The sequence below is a fragment of the Canis lupus genome, chromosome 35 (assembly GCF_003254725.2).
Source record: "Canis lupus dingo isolate Sandy chromosome 35, ASM325472v2, whole genome shotgun sequence".
Classification (NCBI taxonomy): Eukaryota; Metazoa; Chordata; class Mammalia; order Carnivora; family Canidae; genus Canis; species Canis lupus.
This window is the reverse complement of record NC_064277.1, coordinates 8,400,448-8,427,741: the sequence shown is the minus strand read 5'-3', so window position 1 is coordinate 8,427,741 and position 27,294 is coordinate 8,400,448. Positions and strand designations below refer to the sequence as shown.

Below are 27,294 nucleotides of genomic sequence, written 5' to 3'. Positions count from 1 at the left end.
AGTAAGTTGTTTTATACTGACATTTATTTACCTTCTCTTGTGTATCCATAACTCCTCGAGGGCAGGGAGCCCATACTTATAATTTATGGATTATGTGTATGACTCATGAATAAACCCATTTAATAAGTGCTCAATAAATGTTACCTGAATGCTTTTAAATCCACATTAATTAGGTAACACTATGGCATCATTAAAGGCTTTGTCACTTACTGTTTCTTTAAGGAAATTAAAATTCTCTAAGTCTTAATTTCAACATGTATAAAAACGCTGATAACACTGACCTTGTACGAGGTTGGTAAGGATTTAAAAAAAAAAAAAAACTCCAGCCAAACTCACCACTTACGGTAGGCATTAGAGGCTACTCTTTCATATAAACCCTCACACCCGATGCAAAATACAAGTGCTGCCCTTTCTGTATAATGCTTGTGAAATTTTAAAAGCTGCACATAACTGCCTGGATTCTAGCATACACATTGATCCAGTTCGTCCCCTTCTGGGTATCCAAACCACATACTCAAAAAATAGTCTGGCTTCCTTACAGTAAATCTGGGCCTTCCGTGTCATTTTATTTTACCTAAAAATATCTCTTATCCCATCTCGGTGTTTATGTCATTGCATCTCAGTGCAGACCTAGCCCTCTACGCAGGATGCGTGTTTAGGTGTGACGATTGGTAGAGCTACGGGGTTTACATTCCAGGCAGTAAGAGGCACCGTCGAAACAATGCCAGCAACCTTCGTGCCACGTGGCAAGGTGAGGTTGCTGTAGCTACAGGGTGAATTGTAACGTCAGAAGCAACCCAGGTGCGCCCACCTGGACACCTTCAGCAGAAAGCAGGTGCAAGTCAGGCAAGCGCATCAAAACCAAGACAGGTAAGGGTGACTACGTCCGTCTCGTTTGGATCAAGAAGAACAGGGAAGAGGGAACTCCGGGGTTTCTAAATCCAGGTTCAACATTCTCCACTAGGCTTCTTTCCCAAATTTCAAATTTCAAATTTCCGCGCAGGGCTCGCGGTCTCTGGCACGGCGGTCTACGGGGGGGCGAGGCACGGGCAGCGCCAGCCGCAGCAACCCGGGAGGCTGCAGAGGCTCCCAGCCCCGCAACAGGCGAGCGCCGATCGTTGGATGAGAACGCTCGACCGGATCGGCGCTCCCCGCTCCCGAGCGCGGAAGGCGGCCCTCGCGCCGCCAGGCCCAGCACGCTCCCGCCGCCTTTCGGAGAGCACAGAGCATGCGCGAGAGCTGACCGCGCCCCGCCCCCTCCCCCCCCCCGAGGGCCCAGGCCGCCCAGGGGGCGGGGCGGCGCAACCGCGCACGCGCGCGGAGACACGTAGGCGGAAGTGGCGCGCGGGCGCCGGCGATGCGAGCCCCCTGCGAGGAGGCGGCGACCGCGGTGGGAAGCGCAGGAGTAGGCGGAGAGGAGAAGAAGGAGGTGATGGCGACGGACCTGGGAGGGGGAGACGCTCCGTCGGGCTGGCGCCCCTCGGGCTGCGGTCACCGTTTCGGGTGACGTGCCGGCCCTGGAGTGGACGTGTCCCCCCTGCCCTCCGGCCCTTCGCCTCGTGTGGGACCCGACCCCCCGCCCCTCCTCCCAGAGAATCTTGGCACCGTTTATCTTCATCTCCCAGGAGCGTGCGGGGTCGGGATGGAGAGCGCGGCGACTGCCTTCGTTACAGAGCGGAAACCCGCGGGCTCGGCTCTGGGGAGCAGTCCCGGCGCCTCCCCGCCCTCTCCCCACCCTGCGGCTGGCTGGCACTGCCCCAGGGCCCTGTCTGTGGGCTCAGCCCTCCGGGACGGCCTTGTAGGCTCATCGCCAGGGGCCTGCGGAGAACCGTCCGTGGCCTGGGCTCCCCAGACTGCATCTGGGAGCTACTTCCGGGTTCTGTGCTAGCTGGGGGGACTTGGGGTCATCTGCTGGCCGCGTGATTTGTAGCGCAAGGTGCTGGTTCTTGCAAGGTGCTCGTTCCTGCCAGGTGCTGGTTCTTGCAAGGTGCTTGTTCTTGCCAGGTTCTGGTTCTTGCAAGCTGCTGGTTCTTGCAAGGTGCTGGTTCTTGCCAGGTGCTGGTTCTTGCCAGGTGCTGGTTCTTGCCAGGTTCTCGTTCTTGCAAGGTGCTCGTTCCTGCCAGGTGCTGGTTCTTGCAAGGTGCTGGTTCTTGCCAGGTGCTGGTTCTTGCCAGGTGCTCGTTCTTGCAAGGTGCTCGTTCTTGCCAGGTTCTGGTTCTTGCAAGGTGCTCGTTCTTGCCAGGTACTGGTTCTTGCCAGTTGCTCGTTCTTGCCAGGTGCTGGTTCTTGCCAGTTGCTCGTTCTTGCCAGGTGCTGGTTCTTGCAAGGTGCTGGTTCTTGCAAGGTGCTGGTTCTTGCCAGGTGCTCGTTCTTGCCAGGTGCTCGTTCTTGCCAGGTGCTGGTTCTTGCAAGGTGCTGGTTCTTGCAAGGCGCTGGTTCTTGCCAGGTGCCGGTTCTTGCCAGGTGCCTGTTCTTGCAAGGTGCGCGTTCTTGCCAGGTGCTGGTTCTTGCCATGTGCTCGTTCTTGCCAGCTGCTCGTTCTTGGCAGGTGCTCGTTCTTGCCAGGTGCTGGTTCTTGCCATGTGCTCGTTGTTGCCAGGTGCTCGTTCTTGCAAGGTGCTCGTTCTTGCAAGGTGCTCGTTCTTGCAAGGCGCTGGTTCTTGCCAGGTGCTTGTTCTTGCAGGGTGCTCGTTCTTGTAAAGTGCTCGTTCTTGCCAGGTTATTATGTTTATCGCCTAAACTTCCCCTAGACGTCATGCGGATCCTCCAGTTTCTGCAGCTTAAAAATTTCTCACCCCCCCACCACCACCACCACCTTATTTTTCTTTTAAAGAAACACTGAAAGAAGGTGGAATGCTTGCTTTGCTTTGCTAACGGAGGGTTTTGGTTTTTGGTTTTGGTTTTTTTTAGCGTTGGTTGGGTATCTGCATTTCTTCTGTGGTAGGATCTCAGAAGTTGAGAATCGGTTTTTGGATTCATGCTTTCCTGAGTGGATTGGGGTAGTTCGGGACTTCGAAGAGAGAGTTAGGGCAGCATCTGAAAACAATTTAGACAAAGTGTTATTTGTACTTAATCTCTTAATATTATATCAAATCCTAAATTTAGATTTATCCCTTGGGAAAAAAAAATAGACCGTCAAAAATTAGCTCCCTGTTTCTTGAACCTTGTGTAATGAAGTGTGTACAAAGAAATGAGACCGAAATCTTGTTTTCCGTTGTTTTATACTCATAACCCCCATAGGTCACAGTGAATATTTAGAGTCCACTTCATATATAGTGTGGCAAGATCATTTGTGACCTTGAGTGTGACAAAATTACAGAATCAAATCTGTTCGGGTCATTTGCACTATAATGACAAAACTGCCTCATACGCTACCCTTTCCTAGTGGGAGACTCTTCTAAAGGTTGGAAAAACCTAGATTAAGAAATCAACTGAAATGATTTTTGACTTAAGTAGGTCATTTTAAATCAGTGTTATCACCAGTTATTTGACTTCTAAATATCAGTATGTGCTAGAAATCCTGCCTTTTAATTCCGTTTTAGCAGTTATTTGGTACCACCAAGTAGTGTTAAGTCTCTGTCTTTTCTTTAGGAAGAGACCTCAGGCAGTGATTCACACCTGTGGGTTTTTTGTTCCGAGTTTCAAGGGTTACTGTGAGCTTCTAAAGCAAAGCAAAATATTGATCCTTTGATTTGATTTGATTTTTCCTGTAACAAAAGGACACTGGCCTAGTTTCTTTAGATTTGATTAGTAACCGTCATTAATGTCTGAAATGGAAGGCATATGGCAAACATTTAGGATCACAGTTACTGGGTATCAGAGTTTACAGTATCTTCCTTCATCAGTCACATGATCTGACCAGTGATGTTCTCATTAATAAAAGTGCATCCTAAATGCACGGCCTTGCAGGGCAGATTATCTGGTGCTGGTACATCAAGTAAGCAAAGGAAATGAATTTATTTCCATGTTCATTTCAGATGCTTTGTGGGAAATTTCAGTGGCGATGTCAATATTTTGGCACAGATGTCCAAGAAGTGACAGTGCTGGAGGGATTTAACTCTACATGTCCGGCACAGAACTGCGGCTCCTAAGATTGCCAATAGGTGTGTTAAAAGCAGCAAATGGTCGGCAAGGAGCAGGATCCTGTTGATTAAAACGGTGCTTACTAAAGTGCAATAGAGTCCTTCGTTTCCTATTTCACTATGTGCAGAAACAGTGAAAATGATTTGGTCTCTTCCCTGAAAGATTTCATAAGCTTGTGAGAGAAGCAGACCTGAAAACAAAAAGTTACGCCGTTATGACCTAGGTTTTTGTAAAAATATCTGTAAAGTGCTAGGAGAGTCCTGAGAATCAACCAGCTTATAATGTATAGGACTTTAATCAGAAGTGCAGCATACTGAGCATTCATGTTGAGCAGCGTGAAAGGGTTCAGAAAGGGAAGAAGAGATTAAACAGGCTAATCTAGTAATCTACACAAGAGAAAACAGCTACTAATGGTAGGGTCAGAAACAGATTCTCGGTGTAGTTATGGATGTAGAGTCATCAGGAACCTTGGCAAAACATAGAATGTGGAGAAAAGGAAAGGATCTAATAAAATGCCAGTAAATGAGATTGGGAATATAGGAAGAGCAGGTTTGTTTGGAGGGGAACATAATGAGTTCACTTATGGACACTTAAAATGAGGTTTCAGTGAAAATCATGAGTAGAATGCTTTTGAAGAAGCCTTTGGAAATAGAGGTCTGGATCCCAGAAGAGAAGTCTGGGTTGGAAATCCAGATTAATATTTCTAGCTGCACATCAAAAGGGTGATGAATCCGTGTCAGCAGACCATATCACACTAGCAAGTTCTAAAAGTTAAAGGACAGCCAACATTTGTAGTCTGTCTTACTGTATGCCAGGCACTTTTACATTTATTTCATGAAGTCCTAACAAAAATTCTATGCTAGGCACTTTTTTTTACCCCCCTTTCAAAGATGTACAGCCTAATGTTCAAAAAGGTTAAGTAATTTGCCCAAGACTTTTCAGCTAATCAGTAGCAAAGCTGGGTTTTGAAGTCAGATTTGTCAAAATCTAAAGCATAGGGACAGCGCCATTCTCTACAGCTTTCTGATAACAATAGCTGTAATTTTATTGAGTCATTACAGTATGCCAGCCGTTTTGCTAAGTTAAAAACACCTCAGCAGAAGGTGATTAGGGGAGAAATTTTGGAAACAATAAAAACAGGAAAGAAGTCTTCTATTCTCTCCGCATAAACATATAATCATTATTTGTACATTCCCAACCTCTGTTTTCTATACGATATTTAGCATTGCTCATGAAGTTTGCCAACACCAGAGTACCTTTGAAAAATTGTATTCAGGTAGACAGCAAGTGATTGCAAGGTGGGGTGTTGAGGGCATCCAGGGCAAGGGCCAGTTTATTTGGCTCATCTGAGTATTTCGGTGCAGAGTATGCTAGATATCAAGGATGCAGAGACAAGTAAGATTTGAGTCTTGCCTTTCCAGTTTTCTTCTCTCCCAACTGTGGGGATTAAGGAGAGTATGACAAAAGAAGGAAAGCTAAAGTTTATTTCAAATCCTGACCTAGAGACCTAGAGAAAGAAGACATTAAGGCTGAAAGAACATCATGAACATAAGGCAAGGGTGTTTAAAAGTCCATGGTGTATTTCGGGAATGCGATAGTAGTTCATTGTGGGCAGTTCAGGGCTTGATTGAAAGAGGTAGAGGGTGGAGAAGCTTACCTGGGGCCAGATTTATTTGAATAGTACTCTATAGCCATGCCTGCACACATGAAAAGTAGTTACTTGGGTTTTTGTTTCTTCTACATTCAAGATCATTTAAAGCATGATCTATAAAGAAAGTCAGATCTCAGTCTGCAAGATGACTTAAAAAGTCTTAACTCAGAGATGACTGATTGAAGCAGTGTGGGAAGGAAGAACGATATATAAAGAAGAAGAAACAGGTAAAGGAATAGAAATACAGTAAAACTTTTTATAATTATGCTTTTTTTCTATTTAGAAATTTGGCAGGTGCTCTGTAAAAAAAAAAAAAAAAAAGAAAAGAAAAGTTCTTTGATGCCTGAGTATTGTTAGTTACGAGTTGCAGTCCGAACCTTGGTCCGAATTTAAATTACTGAAGATGGCCTCCTTAATCTCTGCAACCAGCAAAGGAGAAGTGATCATGAAGAAGTGACTAATTCTTGCCATTTTAAGCCCTCATGACAGTTTCTTTTAAAAAGATTTCCAAATCTGTCTAAAATATCCTTATCTATCCTCTTTCCTCAACTACTATAAATTTTAGTTCCCATTGGGATTGTAACAAACAGCCTTTTCTAGGAAGATAATTTTTTCATCATAACTTTCTTCTTTAATTGTCGTAATTTTTCACTCTCTCCTCAACTTTTACATGGAACTCATTCTTCGGTTTATATAAATCCGAAGAGAAACTGACAATCATATGCGGAGCCCTCGTGATTTTTTTTCACAGTCTTAACAGAAAATGTTTTCCAACTTTTTCTAATCCCAGAGGCTTCTCTATTTCTTTTTAATAAAACAGCTATATAGAGGTATAATTTTATACAAAAAAAACTGTACATGTATAACATACACAAATTTAATGAGTCTGGACATACACATGCACCTGTGATACCATCACCATAATGATCAAAGTAATGCACATTTGTCACCTCCAGAACCTTCCATATTTCCCCATTTGTGTGTGTGTGTGTGTTTGTGTTTAAGAATGTTTACCATGGTACCTACCTCTTAACAAATTTTTAAGTGCACACCACTGTGTTAACTGTGGGCACTATGTCATAGCAGGTCTCTGGAATTTACTCATCTTGTTTAACTGTAATTGGATATTCATTGAACAACTCCCCAAAGACTTTTTAAATTAAAATGAGGGCAGCCTGGGTGGCTCAGCGGTTTAGCACCGCCTTCAGCCCAGGGTGTGATCCTGGAGACCCTCATCGGGCTCCCTTCATGGATCCTGCTTCTCCCTCTGCCTGTGTCTCTGCCTCTGTCTCTCTCTGTGTGTCTCATGAATAAATAAATACAATCTTTAATAAATAAATAAAAATTAATGATTTTCTCCAAAGAAAACTTTTTTTAACCTAAGAAATGCTGTTGCTAAAGCATATTATCCTTTCTATTATCTCGGATAAATCTAGGTTTTTTAAGTAACTTATACTTGTTTATTTTAAAACATCATTAGCAAATGCATTTTAGAATTGGCTTAATATTTAATGGAGTATCAGCTCTTTTCTGCAATCAAAGATTGATTTTAATGTTAAAGATGTTACTCAAACTTCATGGACTTTAGAAATTATATGCTTAATACATATAAAACCATAATAAAAACATACTTCTATGATGAAATAAACACTAAGTTAAAAAAAAAAAAAGAAACACCAAGTTAGCTTTTGATTTTTGCTGTGGAAATGAGAATGGCACATATTTAGTGATGTATTGATCTTTATCAGGTGAAGATAAATTGGAGAGTAGACCTTGGTTTTGATTGCTTAGAAGCTCAAATATAGGAATTAATACATTAACATCCAGAGAGGATGACATTTACCTGTATAATTTTAAACTGTGATAATGAAATATTTGGAGCATAGTATCTTATCCAATGTTTTGCTTTAATTGCTTATTTCCTTCTTTCTTTAGGACTTGCCTCAGCAAGCACAAGAAACACTGAACAAAGGAGAGGAAACCAACAAAGATAATTTTAGAAGCACTGAATGCAGCAAAATAAGAACAATGGATCTCAAGTTCAACAACTCCAGGAAATACATTTCTATCACTGTTCCTCCCAAAACACAGACAATGTCACCACACATCAAGTCAATAGATGACATTGTAGTGCTTGGCATAAATCTCAGCAGATTTAACAAACTTACTCAGTTTTTCATATGTGTTGCTGGAGTTTTTGTATTTTACCTAATTTATGGATATTTACAGGTAAAAAAGTTATTTACAAGATGCTAATTATTTGTAACAATTGAGATCAATATGGGCATTACAAATAGTTTTGTCCAAGATATTTTTCCTTACAGGATGCCACTTTATTCACATTTTTTTTAGTTTTTTACTATAGAAAATAGTTCTTAAAAGTCTGCTACTTTTAGCAGAGATCAAAATTTCATAGTTAAATATTTCAGATGGGGAGCAGCAAACAGACAATCTTAAAAAATTAAAATTATGAAAAAATTGAAACATGTTAAACAATATAGGTAATGATTGCACCCATATGTTTCTAAAAGACAGTGGTTCAAGTCTTCACTGGTATTTTAGAACATAATTCTCGAATAAATTGAATAATAACACAAAAACCATAATCTAGTCCATTGTTGATCCTTGGAGCTCAGTAATAAATGGTCCTTTTTGAAGAAGTATATCAGGACGCTTTATAGTTTTCCAGGAAATGTCTTTAATCCTATACTATCTAAATTGTTCTTTTTATAAAGCACCTGTTGTGTTCTTATTCTTTTTTGGCTTCCTCTTCAAATCTACTTTTGTCAGAACCTTATTTTTCTGTGCAAAACATTTCTAACATTGCCACAATTTGTCTCCAATTTGTACTATGTCATGAGATAGTTACATACATTAGACAAGCAGCAAATTTCTGGCCTTCAAAGACATGGCTGGATGGGTGAGGAGCCATGCTAATATGAACACTGTTTGAATAGGGACTACTATTCCTAATGGTCAGTTCATTAGTATTTCAGCCATTACCAGCTCTGCTTTTTTATGCAGCTTTCTAATGTGAGAAAATCCATTATAATTCAAGAAATAGAAAGGGATGTGTTTTGTTGAAACAGTTAATATTTCTGGTATTGTTTAGGATTAATCAGAATGATCTTAAAAATTATTGTACTCTTTCCCATTGTCCTATAGAGATGAAATATAAAAGGAAGTGTAAGTAAAGAAAATGGTGGAATTGACTATTTCTTAGTTTGTAAAAATGCTATGAGGAGTATTAGTGTAAAACTAAAACATGAATTAAAAATCTTAATATTTATAGTAACTAATTTCCCCACTAGATGATGATACAAACATTCAGATATCACAATGAAGAACAATGAAAAATAGTAAATTTTGTTAAATAGATTTCGGTTTCTTGTTGAGAAATTTTTTTATTCTTCAGAATACCATTATTACCAAATAATTTGGGTACAGTTAACCATTGTGAAGGAAAATGAATTAGAAATTTACCCTACAAATTTTATTAATCTTTTTCCGTTTAATGATCAGAGATTTTTAACTTGTAAGATATGCAAAGCTTTTAAAATTAAATAAATATTACTTTCACTTTGTGAAAACGGACATTGCTACTAACTCTTACATATAATAGCATGTTAAAGAAAATGAGGTTTTGTTAGCTGCATTTATACAGTATAGTGAAATCTCTCTGAATGCTACCATATGTAATAAAGCTATTTTCATATTTTATAGTTTTTATGCCAGAAAAATCCTAAATATCTTTCAGATTTATTGCATATGAAATCTAAATTCAGGGAATTACACTATCCTAAATATACAAAATCTATTTCAGAGTCTGTGGTGGGGGGAGTGATTTATTGTCTTACTTAACTAAGACTTAACAAGTCTTCTTAGTGGCTTATTAACAGTTAATGGAATGTTGCTTCATGATAGAACATTATGTATTGACAAAGTAATCATTTCCTTTACAAGGAGAAATTTTGCATAATGTGTGGCACAGATAGTCCCCAAAAATAATATTGGTTTCAACTGATTAAATTCCTAGAAAAACAAGCTGGAGATAATAGACTCTTAATGAAATATATTTGTTATACAGTAAATGAGTCCTTGAACCAGCTACCTTTCACATTGTTGGGGCAATTGTTCATTTTGGCATGTTAAAAAAAGAAAAGCCTGGGATAACTGCTTTATACTTATCCCTCCCTCCCTTTACTTTCTCACCTGTATATCTAGTATCAGGTCTTTGGAATGGCCTCCTGAACTTCTCTAATTTTACCTCTGAGAAGCCTTGTGATTTTAGTGTTTATTTTATGTATTATGTTTTGTTGTTGGGGGTGAGGCTGGAGTTCTTTTAAAATGTCGTGTTTATATGAATTTATTGTGAGAAAATTGGTCTGCCCCAGAGCTTAACAGTACTCATGTATCTTTTGACAGGAATTAATATTTTCAATGGAGGGTTTTAAGTCCTATGGCTGGTACCTTACATTAGTACAGTTTGCATTTTACTCCATATTTGGCCTAATAGAACTTCAGCTTATTCAGGACAAAAGGAGAAGGTATGTGGTTTTTATTTTTTTTGAGTGTTAAGTTCATTAGTAATAAATTTTTTGTTTTGCTCCTTGGGAATAGGGAGTGTATTATACATGAAATATATACATTTGCAATTAATAAAACATATCTAATGCCCCAAGGTTTTCATCAGTATAACCAACTTATTAAAAAGTATTAAGTATATTTCCATTGTACACTGAAAAAAGTAGTCTTGTGTAATGTTACTAGAAAAATGTAGTTTAGGTTAAACTTATAGTAAATGTATCTTGAAACAGGAGAAAGTACTCAGATTTACATACGTGTTCTTGTAAATTGAACTGAACTGCATGTGATTACTGAAAGATTGACAGTGCTACTAAAAGATCAAAGTGGTGAAATGAACAATCAGTGCCACTTTTATAGCAGTTTTTTAAATGTACAGCTAATGTTTTGTTTCATGGGATATATTCCATTTAACATTGCCTTATGATGTCCAGTCACTGAGACTGCATGTTTAGACATCAGAAACTTCATAGCATGCCTTTTCATCAGAACCAAAGGAGTTTGACATTTGACTTGACTATCTAGATTTGAGAAAGATCTCAAAATATTTTTAAAGATCTATAGAACAATATGCAATGCAAACCTGATTATAAACAAGAGGAGGTTAGGAAATTGAATATAACTTCTTGGTAATGTAAGTGTGGTTATCCTGTCATATCAGATTCTAAGATGTGAATATTTCATGTATACACTATGCAGTTTAAATGCATCAAGGAGCTATAATACTAATATCCTGTCTTCATTGATAGCGGTGTTTAGTCTTTCCAAAAATAAAAATAAAAATAAATATATATTCACAGCTACTGTTTTTTCTTATAAAAATGTTTTTGAGATTTGTCTGAAAGTAACTATAAAATTTTAAGTGTTTAAGTATTCCTTCATAGTTCTAATTTTACCCCTCAACCTCTCTTTATTCCCAATAAATTATTATAGCAGTGATAGTAAAAAATGTTTGAATCTGAGGATAGCATCTGTATTATTTTCATGTTCTGAAACTGCAGTACTCAGCCATACAGGTGATAAAATAGAAAGAATTAAATATATCTGTCAAGACTAATGTATAGGAAAGCATGATGATTCATTACCAGTTACAAACTGCTGGACCTCTGTTTCCAAAGTAAAAGTATCTAATGCTATCTTTATAAAATGGAAAGTGACACAAAGATACACCCCCTTCGAAAAAGATACACTTCTAGGGTGGCTGAGTCAGGTAAGCATCCGACTCTTGATTTCGGGTCAGAACTTGATCTCAGGGTCCTAAGTATTGGGATCCACACTGAGCATGGAGCCTACTTTAAAAAAAAAAAAAAAGGTAACACCTCTCTCTCATCTACTCTAGTGAAATAGGGAGTGGGCCTCCAGCCATGTTTATCCCAACCCTTAAATCAAATGACCATAACAGTTTTAAAGTTAAAATAATTTGTGTTTGATTTAAACAGAAATGGAGTATAGGAGAAGAATTTACAGATGTATAATAAATATAATTATGAACTGAAACTTTTCATTTCCAAGGCACATTAAAAACATTTTTAGAAAAAGCTATCAAAGGTATGTTACAGTGAAAATATGCTCAATCACATATTTCTGAATTTAAGTGGCACTGCTCTTTAGACCTTTAGACAGCTCTTTGCTTAGTTTTTTTTTTTTTTTCTTTCTTTCTTTTTTCCTATGTTTGTATGAATACCTACATACTTGAAAGAGTAAAGGATTTGGAGTCAGAAAACATGTATTTGAGTCTTGGCACAGCTTCTAATTAATTCTCCTAAGACCTCAGGGAAGTTTCTTAAATTCTCTGACATTTGAGGATCAAATGTGGTAATGTGCAAGGAGCACATTGTAAGCCCTACCACCCTAAATACACTACTTGCTATTTTTTACCAAAGTTACATTGAAACTGTATTATAGCTTTGGGTGAAGTTTTAAAAAAGGAGATATGTCAAATTGGTGTCAAAGGAGCTATTGAAAGTCACAATGACACACACATACACACACCCTCTGCCTAAAGAAGTAAGAAATTGGGATGTTAAATAGAACGGCGAGATGATGAATCTAACCTCCTGGTCTCACCATTGAGCAAACACACCTCGAGGAGAGCTGGGGTTTTCATGAGACTGTACAGTAAGTCTCTCTCAGAGTTGTGACCCTCTGTATAGAGGTCTCCTGAATTTTAGGCTGGTTTTCTTTCTAACCTGTGTTGTGCTATCTCCATCATCACCATTCCTTATGATTTGTTTCTGATTTCAGTTTTTTTTGTTGTTGTTGTTGTTGTTTTTTTAATTTTCTGGCCACAGTTTATCTCTGAGGGAATTTGACCAACCATGACTTCTGTCATTACTTGGAGGAGTAGTGCTATCCACCCCTGATGATACCTCACTGAGGGTTAAACCCCACAGACAGCATGTAAATCCGTGTTTGTTACATTGGTGCATATGCGCATGCCACATTATTTCCACATGGACTTTAAATGTTGACTACTGTATTAGCAGTTGAGTAGGAACGGCCTCGAAATTGAAATATAAGTGGAAAAGATACATTTTAATTGAATTTTCCAGTAAATTATTTTACCTTATATCTAGCCAAATAAAAAATATGGAAGAATTTTGTGGTCTTGATTTAAACAGGAACACAGATCCTTAAATGGAAGCTACTTCTAAGTATGCAGCATAATCTGATTATGTGAGTAGTACTTCATGTGTTAGTCACACCAGTGTACAAGATTATTTTAGGCCATTAAATATCTAGTCAAAGCGAGCATATGCTTGCAATAATAGCTCAAAATTCTGAAGATGCCAAATTAAAAACCCCTTTAGGAAATTCCAATAGGACCCAAAGTAGCAATTTGGGGTCATGAGGAGAGAATCAGATTCTTCATCTTGAAGTTGATTATTGTAACATCTTATGGAATACAGGGTTAGAGTTGAATCTTAAAACAATGCAGTAATAAAAAGCGTATTTAGAGTTTTAAGCTACTGTGTTCTTTTTCTGGAGATAATCTGCTCAGGTTATATTAGCAGAAGCGCTGAGTATATTTTTCCTAATGCTAGATGGGAACATTAGGAAACAGAACAACACTTTAGAAGTTGAAAATTAGTTAAGGTGCCTTTTGCCACAATGGAGGTCAATATTGTTTAAAACTCAACTCTTTTTTTTCTAAATTTAGTAGAGATAGTTTTTGTATATATAGATAGAGCAGCTATTAAAAAAACTCTTATACCAACATTTTCTATCAGTAAGAATCTTTAGCTCTGGTACACCATTTTTCCACGCAGTTGACAGTTCTTATTTGTGATTAATTAAATAAGGGTAAATTATTATTTTTACCAACATTCTTTTATACAAGTGTGATAACTTCTAAAATAGTGCTTCTTCACCAATATTGCTAGAAATATTCAACAGAAACTAGACATTTGCACATTGTAAACACATTATCTTACAATAGTATGAATTGGGTCCCGAAATGAAGGTTTTAAAAATTGTCTTTTACAGAATACCAGGAAAAACCTACATGATAATAGCTTTTCTAACTGTGGGTACTATGGGGTTATCAAATACTTCCTTGGGCTACCTGAATTATCCTACCCAAGTCATCTTCAAGTGCTGCAAATTGATTCCTGTTATGCTAGGAGGAGTTTTTATTCAAGGTATAGTAATGATATATTTTCATACTGTTTGAAACTAGTAGGATATGTTATGGCATCTAGCATTAGGAAAAACATTAAACTCCCAATTTCATTGAACATTCTCGGTCTTGGAACAATTCTGAGTGACATCTTATAAAAATAAGGTATTCTAAAATATACCCTACTATTCGAAATCAGTGATTCATACTTGAGAAAAATAAAAAGAGTATCTTGTTTTTTTTCTTTTAATCTGGAATCTACCACATTTCCAGAAATACCACGTATTGAAGGCATAGCTCAGAAATACCTGGAAATCTCCCTTTTTCAGTTCTTTCATTCTTCTGCTCCTGAGGACTCCTCCCTCTGCCTCCATTAAACAACTGGACAATTCTTGCAATGAAATAAAACTTGACCTGAGCAGAACTGCCTTTTTTTTTTTCCCTACCAACTCTTCTGGCTTCTTGGCTTTCTAGAGTCCCAACTAAGTTATAAGCTATGTGAAGTTAGGAGTGAAAGAGGAAGCAGTAATAGCAAATGGAACAAGTTTTTGTTGTAGTTCTGTTTTGATAATGAAATGTCCCTGTATCACTGAAGTTCTTATATCGCCTAACTTCATTTTTGACATTCAGCGCCTTCTCACAAAAGCCCTTTTCAATGAAAGTATGTATGTCAGCTGCTTCACATACAATTTCAGGGTCACTGTTCATGCAAGAAAAAGTAGAGACCAATCCCTATTAGAAACCACATGCATGTATATTTCCTTAGCGATCCTTATGAAAAAGTCACACTACATGATTTTATTATTGAAATGTAGATATACTCCAACAGGTTAATTCTCACCAATCTAGGAGTTATCCAGTTATCGTAGTTGCAAACTTCAGCAGTCATATAGTCTGAATAATTGCTCTGGCTACTTTGAAAATATATAAGCTATAAGAGAATTCTTACCTTCTATTATATGTGAGGTAAAGGAAGCACTCATGTCCACAAACTTTAAATGTTCATATTTACTCACTACCCTAATATATAAAGTAGGACTTTATATCTGACTTACAAGGACATGTTGGTGCTCATTGGTCATTTAATTCTCAAAAGTCCTTCTATGACTACTTCAGGCATTGATCTATCTGTTCTTCATATATTTTTGACTTTGGATATAAAAAGCACACCCTGCTCTACTTGGTTAGACACAGATCTAAAATTGTGCCAAGTGGGCATTTGTGTAATGAGGTTGGTTTACATTTATTTTACACAGGGAAGCGTTACAATATTGCAGACGTGTCTGCTGCAGTATGTATGAGTCTTGGCCTGATATGGTTCACCCTGGCTGACAGCACGATTGCACCAAATTTCAACCTGACAGGTAAGGAAATTATTCATACTACTGGATTTTGCAGACATTTTGGTGCAGCAATTTCATAGGGATTTCAAATGATGATATGACATCTGTGATTTTCATATCTGACATAAAGCTTTCAGACTTTCCATATAAGACATAGTAAAAATAATACAGTTATGGAAATGTAAGAGTTGTTTTTAGTGCTCTTGTATTTTGACCTGACAAGAGGCTGTTCGGCCAGTCAAAATCATCTGTGTTCGAGTACATGATACAGCAGTTTCTCATGGGCTGAGTTGGGAGTATGCATATGCGTCATAAGAGAATCAAAGTAATGTTTTATTCTTTTTTAAAAAAAACTGAAATCGTATGTATGTCATTGTTTTAGCTAAAGAGGAAAGTTATGCTGTATGTTAATATTGAACTGTGTACTCTAAATATAGTTAGAATCATAAAGTGCTTAAACTTTCCACTGTGAAGTTAGCCCACACTGTGCCAGGTGGAGTTTTATAAATAAAACTTAGAACTTTCACAGGCAGAATAGGTATTATAGTACATTTAGATCTAAAGAAGAATAAATGTGTTCGAATATTGTTTTTATTCTAAATACCTTGAAGAGAAATTATTCTATATACAATATTGTCATTCTTATACTATTGAGTTTTATTCATAAGCTTATTATCATCCTATCTCCTAGACTGACAGAAACGGTATTTAAAATACCTAGATGTGGGCAGCCCAGGTGGCTCAGCGGTTTAGCGCTGCCTTCAGCCCAGAGTGTGATCCTGGAGACCCGGGATCGAGTCCCACGTCAGGCTCCCTGCATGGAGCCTGCTTCTCCCTCTGCCTGTGTCTGTTCCTCCTTTTCTCTCTCTCTCTCTCTCTCTCTCTCTCTCTCTCTCTCTGTATGTGTGTCTTTCATGAATAAATAAAATCTTTGAAAAATAAAAATAAAATACCTAGATGTTTGGGGAGGGGGGGACTCTTTGTGGCAGGAGGAGGAAAAGGTACAGGTGAAGATGATGTCACCCAAGGCTGCAGACTGCATCATGGGGAGTTCCTGTGGCCAGGCAGAAAACAGCGAGAAGCCCAATGCTGAGGATGTGGTGACTGTCATCAAGGGGAAGGCGGAGGAAGTAGAGCTTCTGGTGGAGAAGGCGGACATGATTATCAGTAACTGGATGGGCTACTGCCTCTTCTACAGGTCAGTGCTCAGTGTGGTGCTCTATGCCCCAGACAAGTGACTGGCACCTGGTGGCCTAATCTTTCCAGACTGAGCCACGCTGTACGTGACAGCCATTGAAGACCAGCAGTACGAAGACAACAGGATCCACTGGTGGGAGAAAGTACATGGCTTTAACGTGTCTTGTGTCAGAGATGTGGCCATCAAGAAGCCCCTGGTGGATCCCAAGCAGCTGGTCACTGACACCTGCCTTATAAAGAAGGTGGACATCTAGTCTGTCAAGGTGGGACACCTGACCTTCACTTCTCCCTTCTGCCTGCAAGTGAAGTGGAACACCCTGTGGCCTGCCTCAACATCCAGGTTCACTCACTGCTGCAAAAGGATGGGCTTCTCCACCAGCCCCAAGTCCCTGTGCATACACTAGAAGCAGACAGTGTTCTACACGGGGGACTACCTAACAGTGAACACAGGCAAAAAGATCTTTGGCACCATTGATGTTTGGCTCAGTGCCAAGAATAATCACAACCTAGACTTCACCATTGACCTGGATTTCATGGGCCAGCTGTGTGAGTTTTCCTACTCTACTCACTACCAGATGCACTGAGGTGGCACCTGGTTTCTCCCACCCCCGCTGGGCCAGCCCTGAATGGCTCCAGGGGCGGTGATGTTCTTAGGCAGTTTTGGGATTTCCCCATTGTCTCTTCCCTCAGAAGGGGATCTTGGGGGCCTGGGCTGGGGAGGGCACACCATGACTGTTTTTCATAAATTTATTATATGGTTACATTTATGCCAGTAAATCCTCAGCTGGGGAAAAAAGAAAAAGCAAATAAAAAGAGGTATTCAGAGGAACTCTGATAAACAGGGGAAACATTTTTAATTATTCATGAGAAAAAAAAATTATTCATGAGAAAAAATATTACATAACAAAGACTCAAAATTTTTACTGGCTATTAGTTTGCTTTCTTTACTTACCTTGTTAACCAGCCTAAGTTAATGGATTAAATGTACAGTAGAGCCTTTTGCAGCAACCCTTTAACCAGAAGATTTGGGACTTATTCCATCTCTTTCAACTTTGATGGTTCACAGTACAAGTGATCATTACTTCAATGAGTCTTTCTCTGAGAAAGCAGGTTATAGTTACAGATGTGTCTGACATGGTTTAGATTTTTTCAGCACTACTTCAAGTCAGCAACCCTAAAAGGAAGATTATATATGAAGACTGAGGCAATTGACTCTTTCACTTTTGAAAAAGCAGTTCTAGAGAAGGCACAGAACTTGCAGTCAGAGACCTGGCTTCAAATTCTGTTTAGATCACTTAAAATTATAACCATGGGTAAAATGCCAGACACTAATGCTTCCCCTTTAAAACAGAGATAATGATGATAGCTTGCCTCACACAAGGGCAGTGGGAGGACAATTGACTGAGGTCATGGGCTAATGGATATGAAAGCTCATGCACGTACAGGGGGCAAGGGTGACGATAATGATGGGATGAGGTGGTGTCACTGGTCCTGCAACTTCTCATGGTGCTGTAATGCTAGCATATTCTGACTCCCATGGAGATGTTTGGTAAGAGAATGAGAACCTAATACTTCATCATTAAGGATAATTGATGAGCACTTATCACAGTTCCTGATGTAATGCAATATATTATCTAAAGGAGATTAGATTGACTATTAAGATAGTTAATAGTCATATTAGACACATATAATAGACAATAGACATAAATAAAGCTTAGAATGTATGAAGTGAATATATTAGAATTTACTTATTCAGATAAATGTCTGCCTTTAAATATTCCCCTCAGGGTGCAATTCAGGTATTTTCACACCATTGTCATTGTTCAGAACATTTTTGGAATAGCCTGTGAGGAGCTAGGATACTATATTCAACAGCTTGTCTTTTTGTTTCAAGGACAGATTTGGCATTTGAAATAAGTAAAAGAGCATTCAGAATTAGTGGATAAAAATGTACGATTGGGTACTAATTACCACAAGGTTAGACGATCAAAAGGCAAATTGAAGAGTATGAAGACTTGAAAGTTCTCAATTAAGTGCACAAACACTTACATGTATTTTTCTGTTCCTTGTGATTGCTTATACATTGTTTAAGAAAAATGCAAAGGAGAAGCTTCCTTAAATTCCATCAGACTCCCAGAAGTAATTCAGGCTGCCTTTTATGTTTTCTGTAAAGCACCATGGTGGTGAGCAGTGCCTCAAACACTTGGAGTTAACAGCTTGCTCTCAGGTTGACATGCACATTTGCATGAGTGTTAATTTCCAGATTTGTTTATTGCCAATTGTACCTGTTATTATAACCTATTGTTATTAAGTAACAGTATTACTTAAATTGTTCAAAAACAATTTAAGAAGAGAATTGTTTCTGTTAATTGAAACAATTCGGTTGACTAGTCAATAAAATCACTATTAAGTATGGAAGAAACAACTGTAAAAAAAGCGGGATATCCTACAAGTGTGAAAGGATTCTGCTCCCCAGCTGTTTGAAAAGTTCTTGTGTTTCCCATGTGCTTGTAAACAAAAACAACCAGGGAAGCATTAGCAATGTGTGTTATGAATATGGTTTATACAGAAGAGAAAGTGCAGAATTTTTGTTAGGACCCTTACTCAAAAGACTGGCAACTGCATGCATGTTTATGTGTCTTAATAACGTAGGTAATTAAAAAATGATTTTCATCGGTCCTCAGTCCTGATAGAGTTCCTAAGAGTTTCTTCTGTATTTAATACAGTATTCCTTTGAAACATTTCATCTAACTTAAAGACAAAACTATTATTTGATATAATAGTGAAACAGTGTGACAGCGTTAACATACTTCATTAGCATCAGCTACTTGTTTTTGTTTTTGTTTTTAACATCATATATGTGCCGATTAGAGCTGGTTGTGAATAAAAACCGTTAACTTCTACTGAGAGTGTGATTTAAGATCGGCTTTTCGTTTTTCAGCCCAATTAAATCGCTGGTGAATCTTGATTATCATTCACATGTTTAAATAAGGAGGTTATGTTTCTCTTATGCTTTCTTGAAGGTGTGATTCTTATTTCCCTGGCACTGTGTGCAGATGCTGTCATTGGAAATGTCCAAGAGAAAGCTATGAAACTGCATAATGCTTCTAATTCAGAAATGGTAAGTACTCCTGTGCTTTTTCCTCGTAGCAGACAGACTCCAGAGTGGTGCTGTGCTTAATTTTATGAAATAGTTATGGTAGTGAAGACTTGCATGGCATTTTTAAACTAGTTTGTCGTCATTATTTCCATAAAAGTAATACATTCAAACATTATGAGAAACCAAAAAGTAAATATACTACTACCCCTGCTAAGAGCTTATGGTATAGCATTTGATAATTTTTTTTCTTATTTATAGTTTTTTACATATTAAAAAAAATCCTTTGTTACATCACTTTTCTCCTCTCTTTGTATTTGGTATTATTTTTCATTTAGAAGTTTTTAATTTTATTGTAGTTTATCTTTTATCTTTTCTTTCATGGCTTCTGGCTACTTCTTATGATTAATAAGGGCTTTCCCAATTCTGAAGGTGTAAGAATTTTACCCATGTTGTTTATTCATTTTATGATTTCCTTTTTAATTAATCTTTTCTTTTCTTTTCCTTTTTTTTTTTTTTTTTTTTTTTTTTTGTGAGAGAGAGAGAGAGAGAGAGAAGGGACAGAGGGAGAGAGAGAATCTTAAGCTGGCTCTGTGCCCAGCTTAGAGCCCAACACGGGGCTTGATCCCACAACCCTGATCATGACCTGAGCCAAAATCAGGAGTCGGACACTTAACTGACTGAGCCACCCAGGCACCCCTAATTAAATCTTTGATCCATCCAGAGCTTTAAAAAATTTTTCTTCCATATGTCTCTCCACTTGTCCTAATATCATTTATTAAAAATCCACTTTCCAGCTTAAGTGCCTTCTTTATCCTATCATATTCTAATGTAGGATTCAGAATTGTATTCTTTTGAATTTATTTCTGCACCAGAACCATATGATGAGTGCAGCTTTATCATACGTTTACCATCTGTCGGGACTAGGATTATTCCTTTTGTTTTTCAGAATATTACTACCAGTAGTTATTCTTGGGTGTTCTTATCCCCAGATAAACTAGAAAATCCTATTGTTACTGTGATTGGTATGGATTTGAATTATAAGTTAATTTAGGGAGAATGGCACCTATACACTAGTCTTTCAGTCCAAGAATAAGGTATGACTTTTCTTTTATTTAAGAGGCTTTAAAGTGTCCCTTAGATTTAAAAAAAATTTTTTTTTCATATAAATCCAGCATATTTCTTACTGAACTTAATTGTTAGGGGTTTCATCTTTTTGCTGTTGTTAACTGGAGATAATGCCCTTTCTTTCATTATATCTTCTTCCTGGTTGGTATTTGTATATAGGAAAGTTATCGTGTGTGTGTTTACATTAATTTTATAGCCAACCCCTTGCTAGACAGCATACCAGAGTAAGGGTGTATAGGAATGGTCTTTCCAGTTACTTTGTCACCACGGTGGGCATCTTTAAGAAGTCTTCAATCTTGGTCAGAAGTTTTCTTGATCATTATCAGCATTCTTCCCAGATAAGGTAAAGATAAGAGAATTAAGGCAGTGGAAGTAGCTAGAAAGTTACTATAACACAGTGGTTAAGAGCTGAGACACTGGGCTAAGATCACATCATTTATATCCTAGCATTATGAGCTCTCTTATTGGGGGAAAGTGACTTACTATCTCTGATTTTTAGTTTATCTGCAGATTGAGGAGTGATCATTAAGAGTGTCTGACTCAAAGTCTGGTTGTGAGAAGTTAAGTGGGGTAATTCACGTAGAGCATTTGTAGCACAGTACCCACCACTTCACAAGTGTGCAAGTGTGATGACAGTGCCCCTGCTTATTGTGCTTATGGGGAATATAAGGAACTGGGATAGAAAGATTAGTAGGAAAACTGGGAAATCAAGCAATAGATATGCTATATCCTGCTTATTTTCATTATCTGTTAATATCTTTACAAACTTAATGTTTGGACTTCATGATGTTTAATAAGTAGCTTTAGAGTTGTTTTATGTATATTTTTGGAACTCCAAAATTCAAATGTGGTTCAAGTTCAGTAATCAAGCCCGGCAAAAAAAATGAGTATTATGTAACTATATATGTGAAAGGATCAGTACTACTGTATTATGATGTATATAAAATAAGTTATAAACTTATAAACAGGATCTAATCCTCATCTCCAGAAAGCTAGGCCATATTGACACAGTGATGTAACTTAAAAAATGACTTACTCTTCAGATTTAATTGAATAGATTAATTGAGTCATATATTGAAAATTCTTCATTTTCTGCCTTTGGTTTGATAGCATTTTTTTCCACTTTGTTTTTATCTACCGTAGGTTTTGTATTCATATTCAATTGGTTTTGTGTACATTTTATTGGGATTGACATGCACTAGTGGATTAGGCCCTGCAGTAACATTTTGTTCAAAGGTAAACACTAATCACATTTTTTTTTAAATAAACATCTTCCATTAAATAGTTCCCTCTGTATTTCTTTATATTTCTTGTTCAAAAAGATTATATTTATGTAATTTGATAACTCCTTTAATGTATGCAGATCAGAAATTATTTCAGAAATGAAATTATTTATATTTAAATTTATTTTATCCTTGCTCTACCCTATAAGTTAATTTTTAAGCGATTCATAATGTAAAAGTTGGGGATTTTTAATTTCATCATTGTTTTTCCATTAAATCAGAACTAAATAAGAATCTTTGCTTGACTGCATTGTTGAATGGCTTATTATTGCTCAGGAAGTTGATTAAAATCTGTAGTTTTATTTCATTTGTAATACCTCAGGGTTTGTTTTGCATTTTCCTAACAGTCTTTTTTTATATGTTGCAGAATCCAATTCAGACCTATGGTTATGCTTTCCTTTTTTCCCTCACTGGGTATTTTGGAATCTCCTTTGTTCTGGCTTTGATTAAAATTTTCGGTGCACTTCTTGCTGTAACAGGTAGGAATGATATACCTGCTTAGATTATTAAGTAAGCATTTAAATTTTCTGTGATGCTCCTTTTCAAAAGATATGGGCAACATCTACTCTGCACTAAGGAAACTGTCAGACTTTATCCATTTATCTTTTTGGCCTATATTTCTTTAAAATTCTAAAGAAAATGATGTTTGCTCGTAATTTTTTATTTGAAGGGTTTAATTTTAAAAATAAAATATATACATTTATCTAAATATTAACTTTTAAATACATTAAAAGGACTTTTTATTAAAAAGTACGATGGGCTGAATACCCTCAGAGAAGAAAATCCTGTTTTTATATGCACTTTTAATTTATAACTGAAAAACCCCCATTTTGATGCACTTAAAGTATGGTATTTTAAACAAAGCTTTTTGGACCTTTCATTTGTACACTTTCTAGAGCATTAACCAGATTAGTCTTTCTTGTCCCTAATAATTATCATGTACCTGCTTTATGCAGGAACTTTGCTTGGCACTTTAGAGGAGCGGTAGTTGTATTTGTTTGCTTTGGAGGAATCAGGAGAACAAATGAGGGGTTACAAGTGAGGCCCAGTGAGGAGGATAGATGACTGTGTGTGCTAACCTTGTGTCATTTTCCAAGTGAATGGTCCAGATAAACAAATACTCTCAGCATCTCCCATATGGAGAGAGACCTGAGTGAAACCCAGGATTGGAAGCAGGGTGGCCTGCCATGAAGTGTGCTGGATTGGGATGTGAGAGGAGGAGACCCAGGCCCAGCTCTGATGTTTAATGAAAACCTGTGATCTGGAGAGCAATTCTGTCCTCTTCTCTGGGCTTCGTTTGTCTCTCGTGAAGAGACTGGTTTGGACTTGACCATGTCTATCAGAGATACGTAGGATTTACATCATACTGCATAAATGCATTAGTCATTTACCTGATTTTAATATTTTGTAGTGTTAGGGGGATACTTCTTTACTACAGAGTAAATTAAGCAAAAGAATAAATACTTCTCTTTATATAAAAATATACTTGATTTCTAATGGGTCTCTATATTAGTTCACATATGACTCCCTTTTTTGTTTATTTATTTATGACTCTTTTTAAAGTTTACATAGCTAATGGTAAACAGAGGGCATGTAATTATAGATCAGGGCCTATCCATAATCTGTCAAGTCATCTCATGCTACCAAGAAAGATTGCAAATTCATATACTAAGCTCAAGTTCCAATTTTGCTTATAAAATAATAATTACTCAAAAAATATTTGATAATAATTGATATGTATTGATTAAACCCTGTGACTGGTATAAAAAAATGTGAGATGCAGTTCTTGTTAGTTGCAGACAGGTTTATTTCTGTCTTGTGTAAAAGAAATTTAGCCGTAATAATAATAGCCAGCATGCATATAACCCTTATTATGTACCAGGAGCCGTTTTACATACATTATTCATGTTGATCTCTCAATAATCCCATAATGAAGTAGGTACTGTTACTGTTCCATTTTCCAAAGGGTAAACTGAGGCACAGGGAGGTGAAGTGACCTGTCTAGTAGTCAACCAGCTAGTCAGTTGCAGAATTAGGATTCCAAGTGAGGCAGTCTGGCTCCTAATGTGTGCTCTTAACCCACATGCTATACTGCCTGCTGAGCTCATGTGGTGACTCCACGCTCATTAGGAAATCAGGTTCCTTCTGTCTTCTCTGCCATCTTCATCTTCATTTCAGCCAGTGGGATGGGAGATGATGAAGAACATACCTTTTCATGGAATCTTCCTAGAACATACCTTTCCTAGAAATAGAATTTCTGCTCACTTTTCATTGCTCAAACCTCATCATATGACCAGACCTGACTGTAGGAAAGTCTGGAAGGCATGTCCAGGTATAAATAGGGGTCCCTTTACCAACAGACAAGGAAAAATAGATTTGGAGAACCAGGCTCTGATGATGTGTTTTCAAAACAAATTCTTCATTTGGAATTCATTTATTCATGCCTTGGATAGTACGTGTCAGGAGCCCCAGAGTCCAGGAATATAGGATGAATAAGACAAGGAACTAAGAGACACAGTCGAGAGGGAGGGTAGCAACTGATAATGCAAAGTGGCAGAAGGCTACAACGGAGATATATGCCAAGGTGCTACCTCTACCTGCATGGGACAGGAAGGAGGGTTTCAAGCCTGACAGCAGATTTTAGGCTGCTTATAGTACTTGAAAGACAGGTAAAAGTTAATGCAGATGTGTAAAGAGGACTGTAAAGATTATTCATGGTCTTACCCAGAGATGACTGCTATTAAAATGTTAGTGTGTGCTTTAGCTTATTACTGCTTTTAAAGACTAACCCCTGCTCTCCCCAACCATAGCTTCCTTGGGAAAGCCTATCTTTCCTGCCAGACTAAGTGTCTCTAAGGGATGACCTGCCTCCCTAGTGTACTAGTATGGCCCTTTATCCAGTACTTATTACAGTTGTACTTTAACTGTATGGTTTAATGTCTGTACTCCTACTAGACTGTAAACTCCAAAGTAGCAGCAACAGTAACTTTCTGTTTGGTTTTTGTTTTCCATTGTTTTCTTGGTGTGTCACATAGATCTTGGCACATAGTAGGCTCTGTAAATATTTGTTGAAAATAATTTCCAAAATATTACCAAGATGGTAGGCACATTCTAAGCCAACCTTTTTTCTCCCTACAGTGACAACAGGAAGAAAAGCCATGACCATTGTACTTTCATTTATGTTCTTTGCTAAACCATTCACATTTCAGTAAGTATTTTTTAATTCAACAAGTTTCTCTACTTGTAGATACCTGGCTTCACATTTACTCCTAAGCAGCCTTAATTTCCTTATAAAGTATCAGTTTCATCTGGAACCCTAGTTTATTGATGTATCTTCTGCTGCTTCAAAATGTTATTATTTTGAAGAAATCATATTATAACCACAGTCCCAACGCCGGTGTGACCCTGTTTCCAGTATAAATGAACGTGAGTGACATCTTGAGATAAGGGATTGCACCTTGCCCTGGTATATACTCACATACATACAAAACCATATATATATAGTTTTTAAAGTTAAGTTTAACTCTACCTCAACAATGGAGTTGAGGTAGAGAATTATTCTTTATAAGTTTATTTAGTTTATGACTTATTATAAAGCATTTACTGTTTTCTTGACTGTCTAGTGTTTGTTTGGAATCATTATCATTTAAATTTATGCTGCTTAGTAATTAAGAAGGTTCAAACCTAGCAATTATCAATGTATAAACTTAAAGATAACCACAAAATAAATTTCACTGTATTTTCTATAAATTAATTTCTCTTTCCCCATGTGCTAGGTATACATTATAGCAGTCTAGCCAATTCCCCTACTTTCTCAGGACGTGCTTCTTTTTATCTCTTTATACTCCATCCAACTGGGATAAAGAGTTGGACCTCCAGACTGGATTCCCAAGATGGCCATTGGCAGATTGACATATTCAGTGCTTTAAGTATACTCTTCAGACTGTTGATGTGGACTTGAATTTGCTATTATCTTCGAAATTCAGATGAACTACATTTAGCATTTTATCCAATCTCTCTTTATATACTTAACATAAGTGATATGGAATTCTATCTAATCTGATCTAAAAATACTGTTTTTTGTTTTAATGCTATTGTAGATTTCCAGTAGCAAAATTTTATTTTATTGCAGAATTACTGTGAACTCATCACCAAGTTCTGTGGTTAACAATAAACTGTTACCATGATATTAACACTCTTTTTCTTCTTTCTCCTCTTAGGTACGTATGGTCTGGTTTGTTAGTTGTCCTCGGTATATTTCTCAATGTTTACAGCAAAAATATGGATAAAATAAGACTACCATCACTGTATGATCTGATAAACAAAACACTGGAAATGAGAAAGTCAAGGACGTTGGCACAAACTGTGTAGGGAGTGATTCGTCCTCTTTAAAATAGAATTCTAAGGGAACAATCATCAAATAATTAATTTTCCAAAGGGATTATTACAAAAACCAAAGGATCTGAAGGCATGCTGTCCTTTTGTGGATAGGTCACCTGTGAAGTCAGCCTCTTCCTCGGAGCACTTGTTTAACTGTTTGACTTCTGAAGCAATCAAGAGAGCCACATTTGCCACACCTTAGAATAAAATGTCAGTGTGAAGGACTCATCTTAGCAGTCTGTTGAGAATTTCACTGGAAGTGGACCATGCTGCAAAACTAATTGGATATCATTATGATATATCAAAGAAATTGATATAATAATATCAATTAATTGTTTTGTCTTCATTCCATTTTGTTGGTGTTATTTAAATGATTCTCTGTTATAAGAGTGAACAGATGATTTAAAGTCTAGAAAGAATTTCATTATAATAAAAAATTATTCTTTGATTTTTTTTAATAAATGTGTTGTTAGAATTTTGTTACGAAGAGGGAAGGGAAGGTTGGAGTAAGGCTTTAAACATTTAAACCATAAACTTTAAACCTTAGACTTCCCTCTGACCGTTTAAAAGTATTCTTTAGAGAAAACATGCTTTTAAGTTTTCTGTGCCATATAGATATTATAACAAAAGGAGTTAATATCCTGCATCCTGTAAGTATGTATCACAAGAAAAACTTGGAACTATCCATAAAAGAAGTGCCAAAAGATTTAATGATTTGAATTTTTAAATTAATTATAATTTTAACTTCTCAGGGCCTCCTTTTATGCCCATACTTTTCAAATTTTTTACCTTTGCCTATTAAGAATTCCTCCTCCCACCCCCCAATTTTAAGTAGTTTAGCACTGCCCAAAAATTGGTTTGTCAGCTGAATCCGTTTATATTCCCATTTCCTTTTTTCTTTTTTTTTTTTTTTTTTTTACCTGCCATCA

General features: G+C 37.3%; 1 protein-coding gene, 1 long non-coding RNA gene and 1 pseudogene across 11 annotated transcripts; all 3 read left to right on the top strand.

Moving 5' to 3' along the window:
• Positions 1–719: 719 nt before the first annotated feature.
• SLC35B3 (solute carrier family 35 member B3) lies at positions 720–26,827 on the top strand. 8 transcript variants are annotated; one of them, XM_025444770.3, is made up of 12 exons: positions 1,284–1,429; positions 3,978–4,103; positions 5,832–5,961; positions 7,670–7,963; positions 10,160–10,281; positions 13,805–13,959; positions 15,194–15,301; positions 19,501–19,598; positions 21,846–21,938; positions 22,353–22,464; positions 25,124–25,193; positions 26,206–26,827. In XM_025444770.3, the coding sequence occupies exons 4-12, from the start codon at positions 7,763–7,765 to the stop codon at positions 26,354–26,356; spliced, it is 1,110 nt and encodes a 369-aa protein (XP_025300555.1). In that variant the 5' UTR covers positions 1,284–1,429; positions 3,978–4,103; positions 5,832–5,961; positions 7,670–7,762; the 3' UTR covers positions 26,357–26,827. The 8 variants fall into 8 exon arrangements, with proteins under 8 accessions (XP_025300572.1, XP_025300569.1, XP_025300559.1 ...); XM_025444784.3 differs by lacking the exons at positions 1,284–1,429; positions 3,978–4,103 and adding an exon at positions 817–870; XM_025444774.3 differs by lacking the exon at positions 3,978–4,103 and having other exon boundaries at positions 1,278–1,429.
• LOC125754379 (uncharacterized) lies at positions 1,510–3,971 on the top strand. 3 transcript variants are annotated; one of them, XR_007408378.1, is made up of 4 exons: positions 1,510–1,936; positions 2,107–2,140; positions 2,226–2,242; positions 2,600–3,971. It is a non-coding gene; the product is annotated as an uncharacterized LOC125754379 (long non-coding RNA). The 3 variants fall into 3 exon arrangements; XR_007408376.1 differs by having other exon boundaries at positions 1,510–2,140; XR_007408377.1 differs by lacking the exon at positions 2,226–2,242 and adding an exon at positions 2,192–2,208 and having other exon boundaries at positions 1,510–2,140.
• On the top strand, positions 16,294–17,199 carry LOC118353361 (protein arginine N-methyltransferase 1-like; annotated as a pseudogene).
• Positions 26,828–27,294: the final 467 nt, after the last annotated feature.

Coding starts and splice junctions, on each gene's coding strand:
- SLC35B3 (XM_025444767.3), top strand. CDS start 1,358: ATGCGAGCCCCCTGCGAGGAGGCGGCGACCGCGGTGGGAAGCGCAGGA. Junction 7,964..10,159: donor TAATTTATGGATATTTACAG/GTAAAAAAGTTA, acceptor ATCTTTTGACAG/GAATTAATATTTTCAATGGA. Junction 15,302..19,500: donor ACCAAATTTCAACCTGACAG/GTAAGGAAATTA, acceptor GCTTTCTTGAAG/GTGTGATTCTTATTTCCCTG.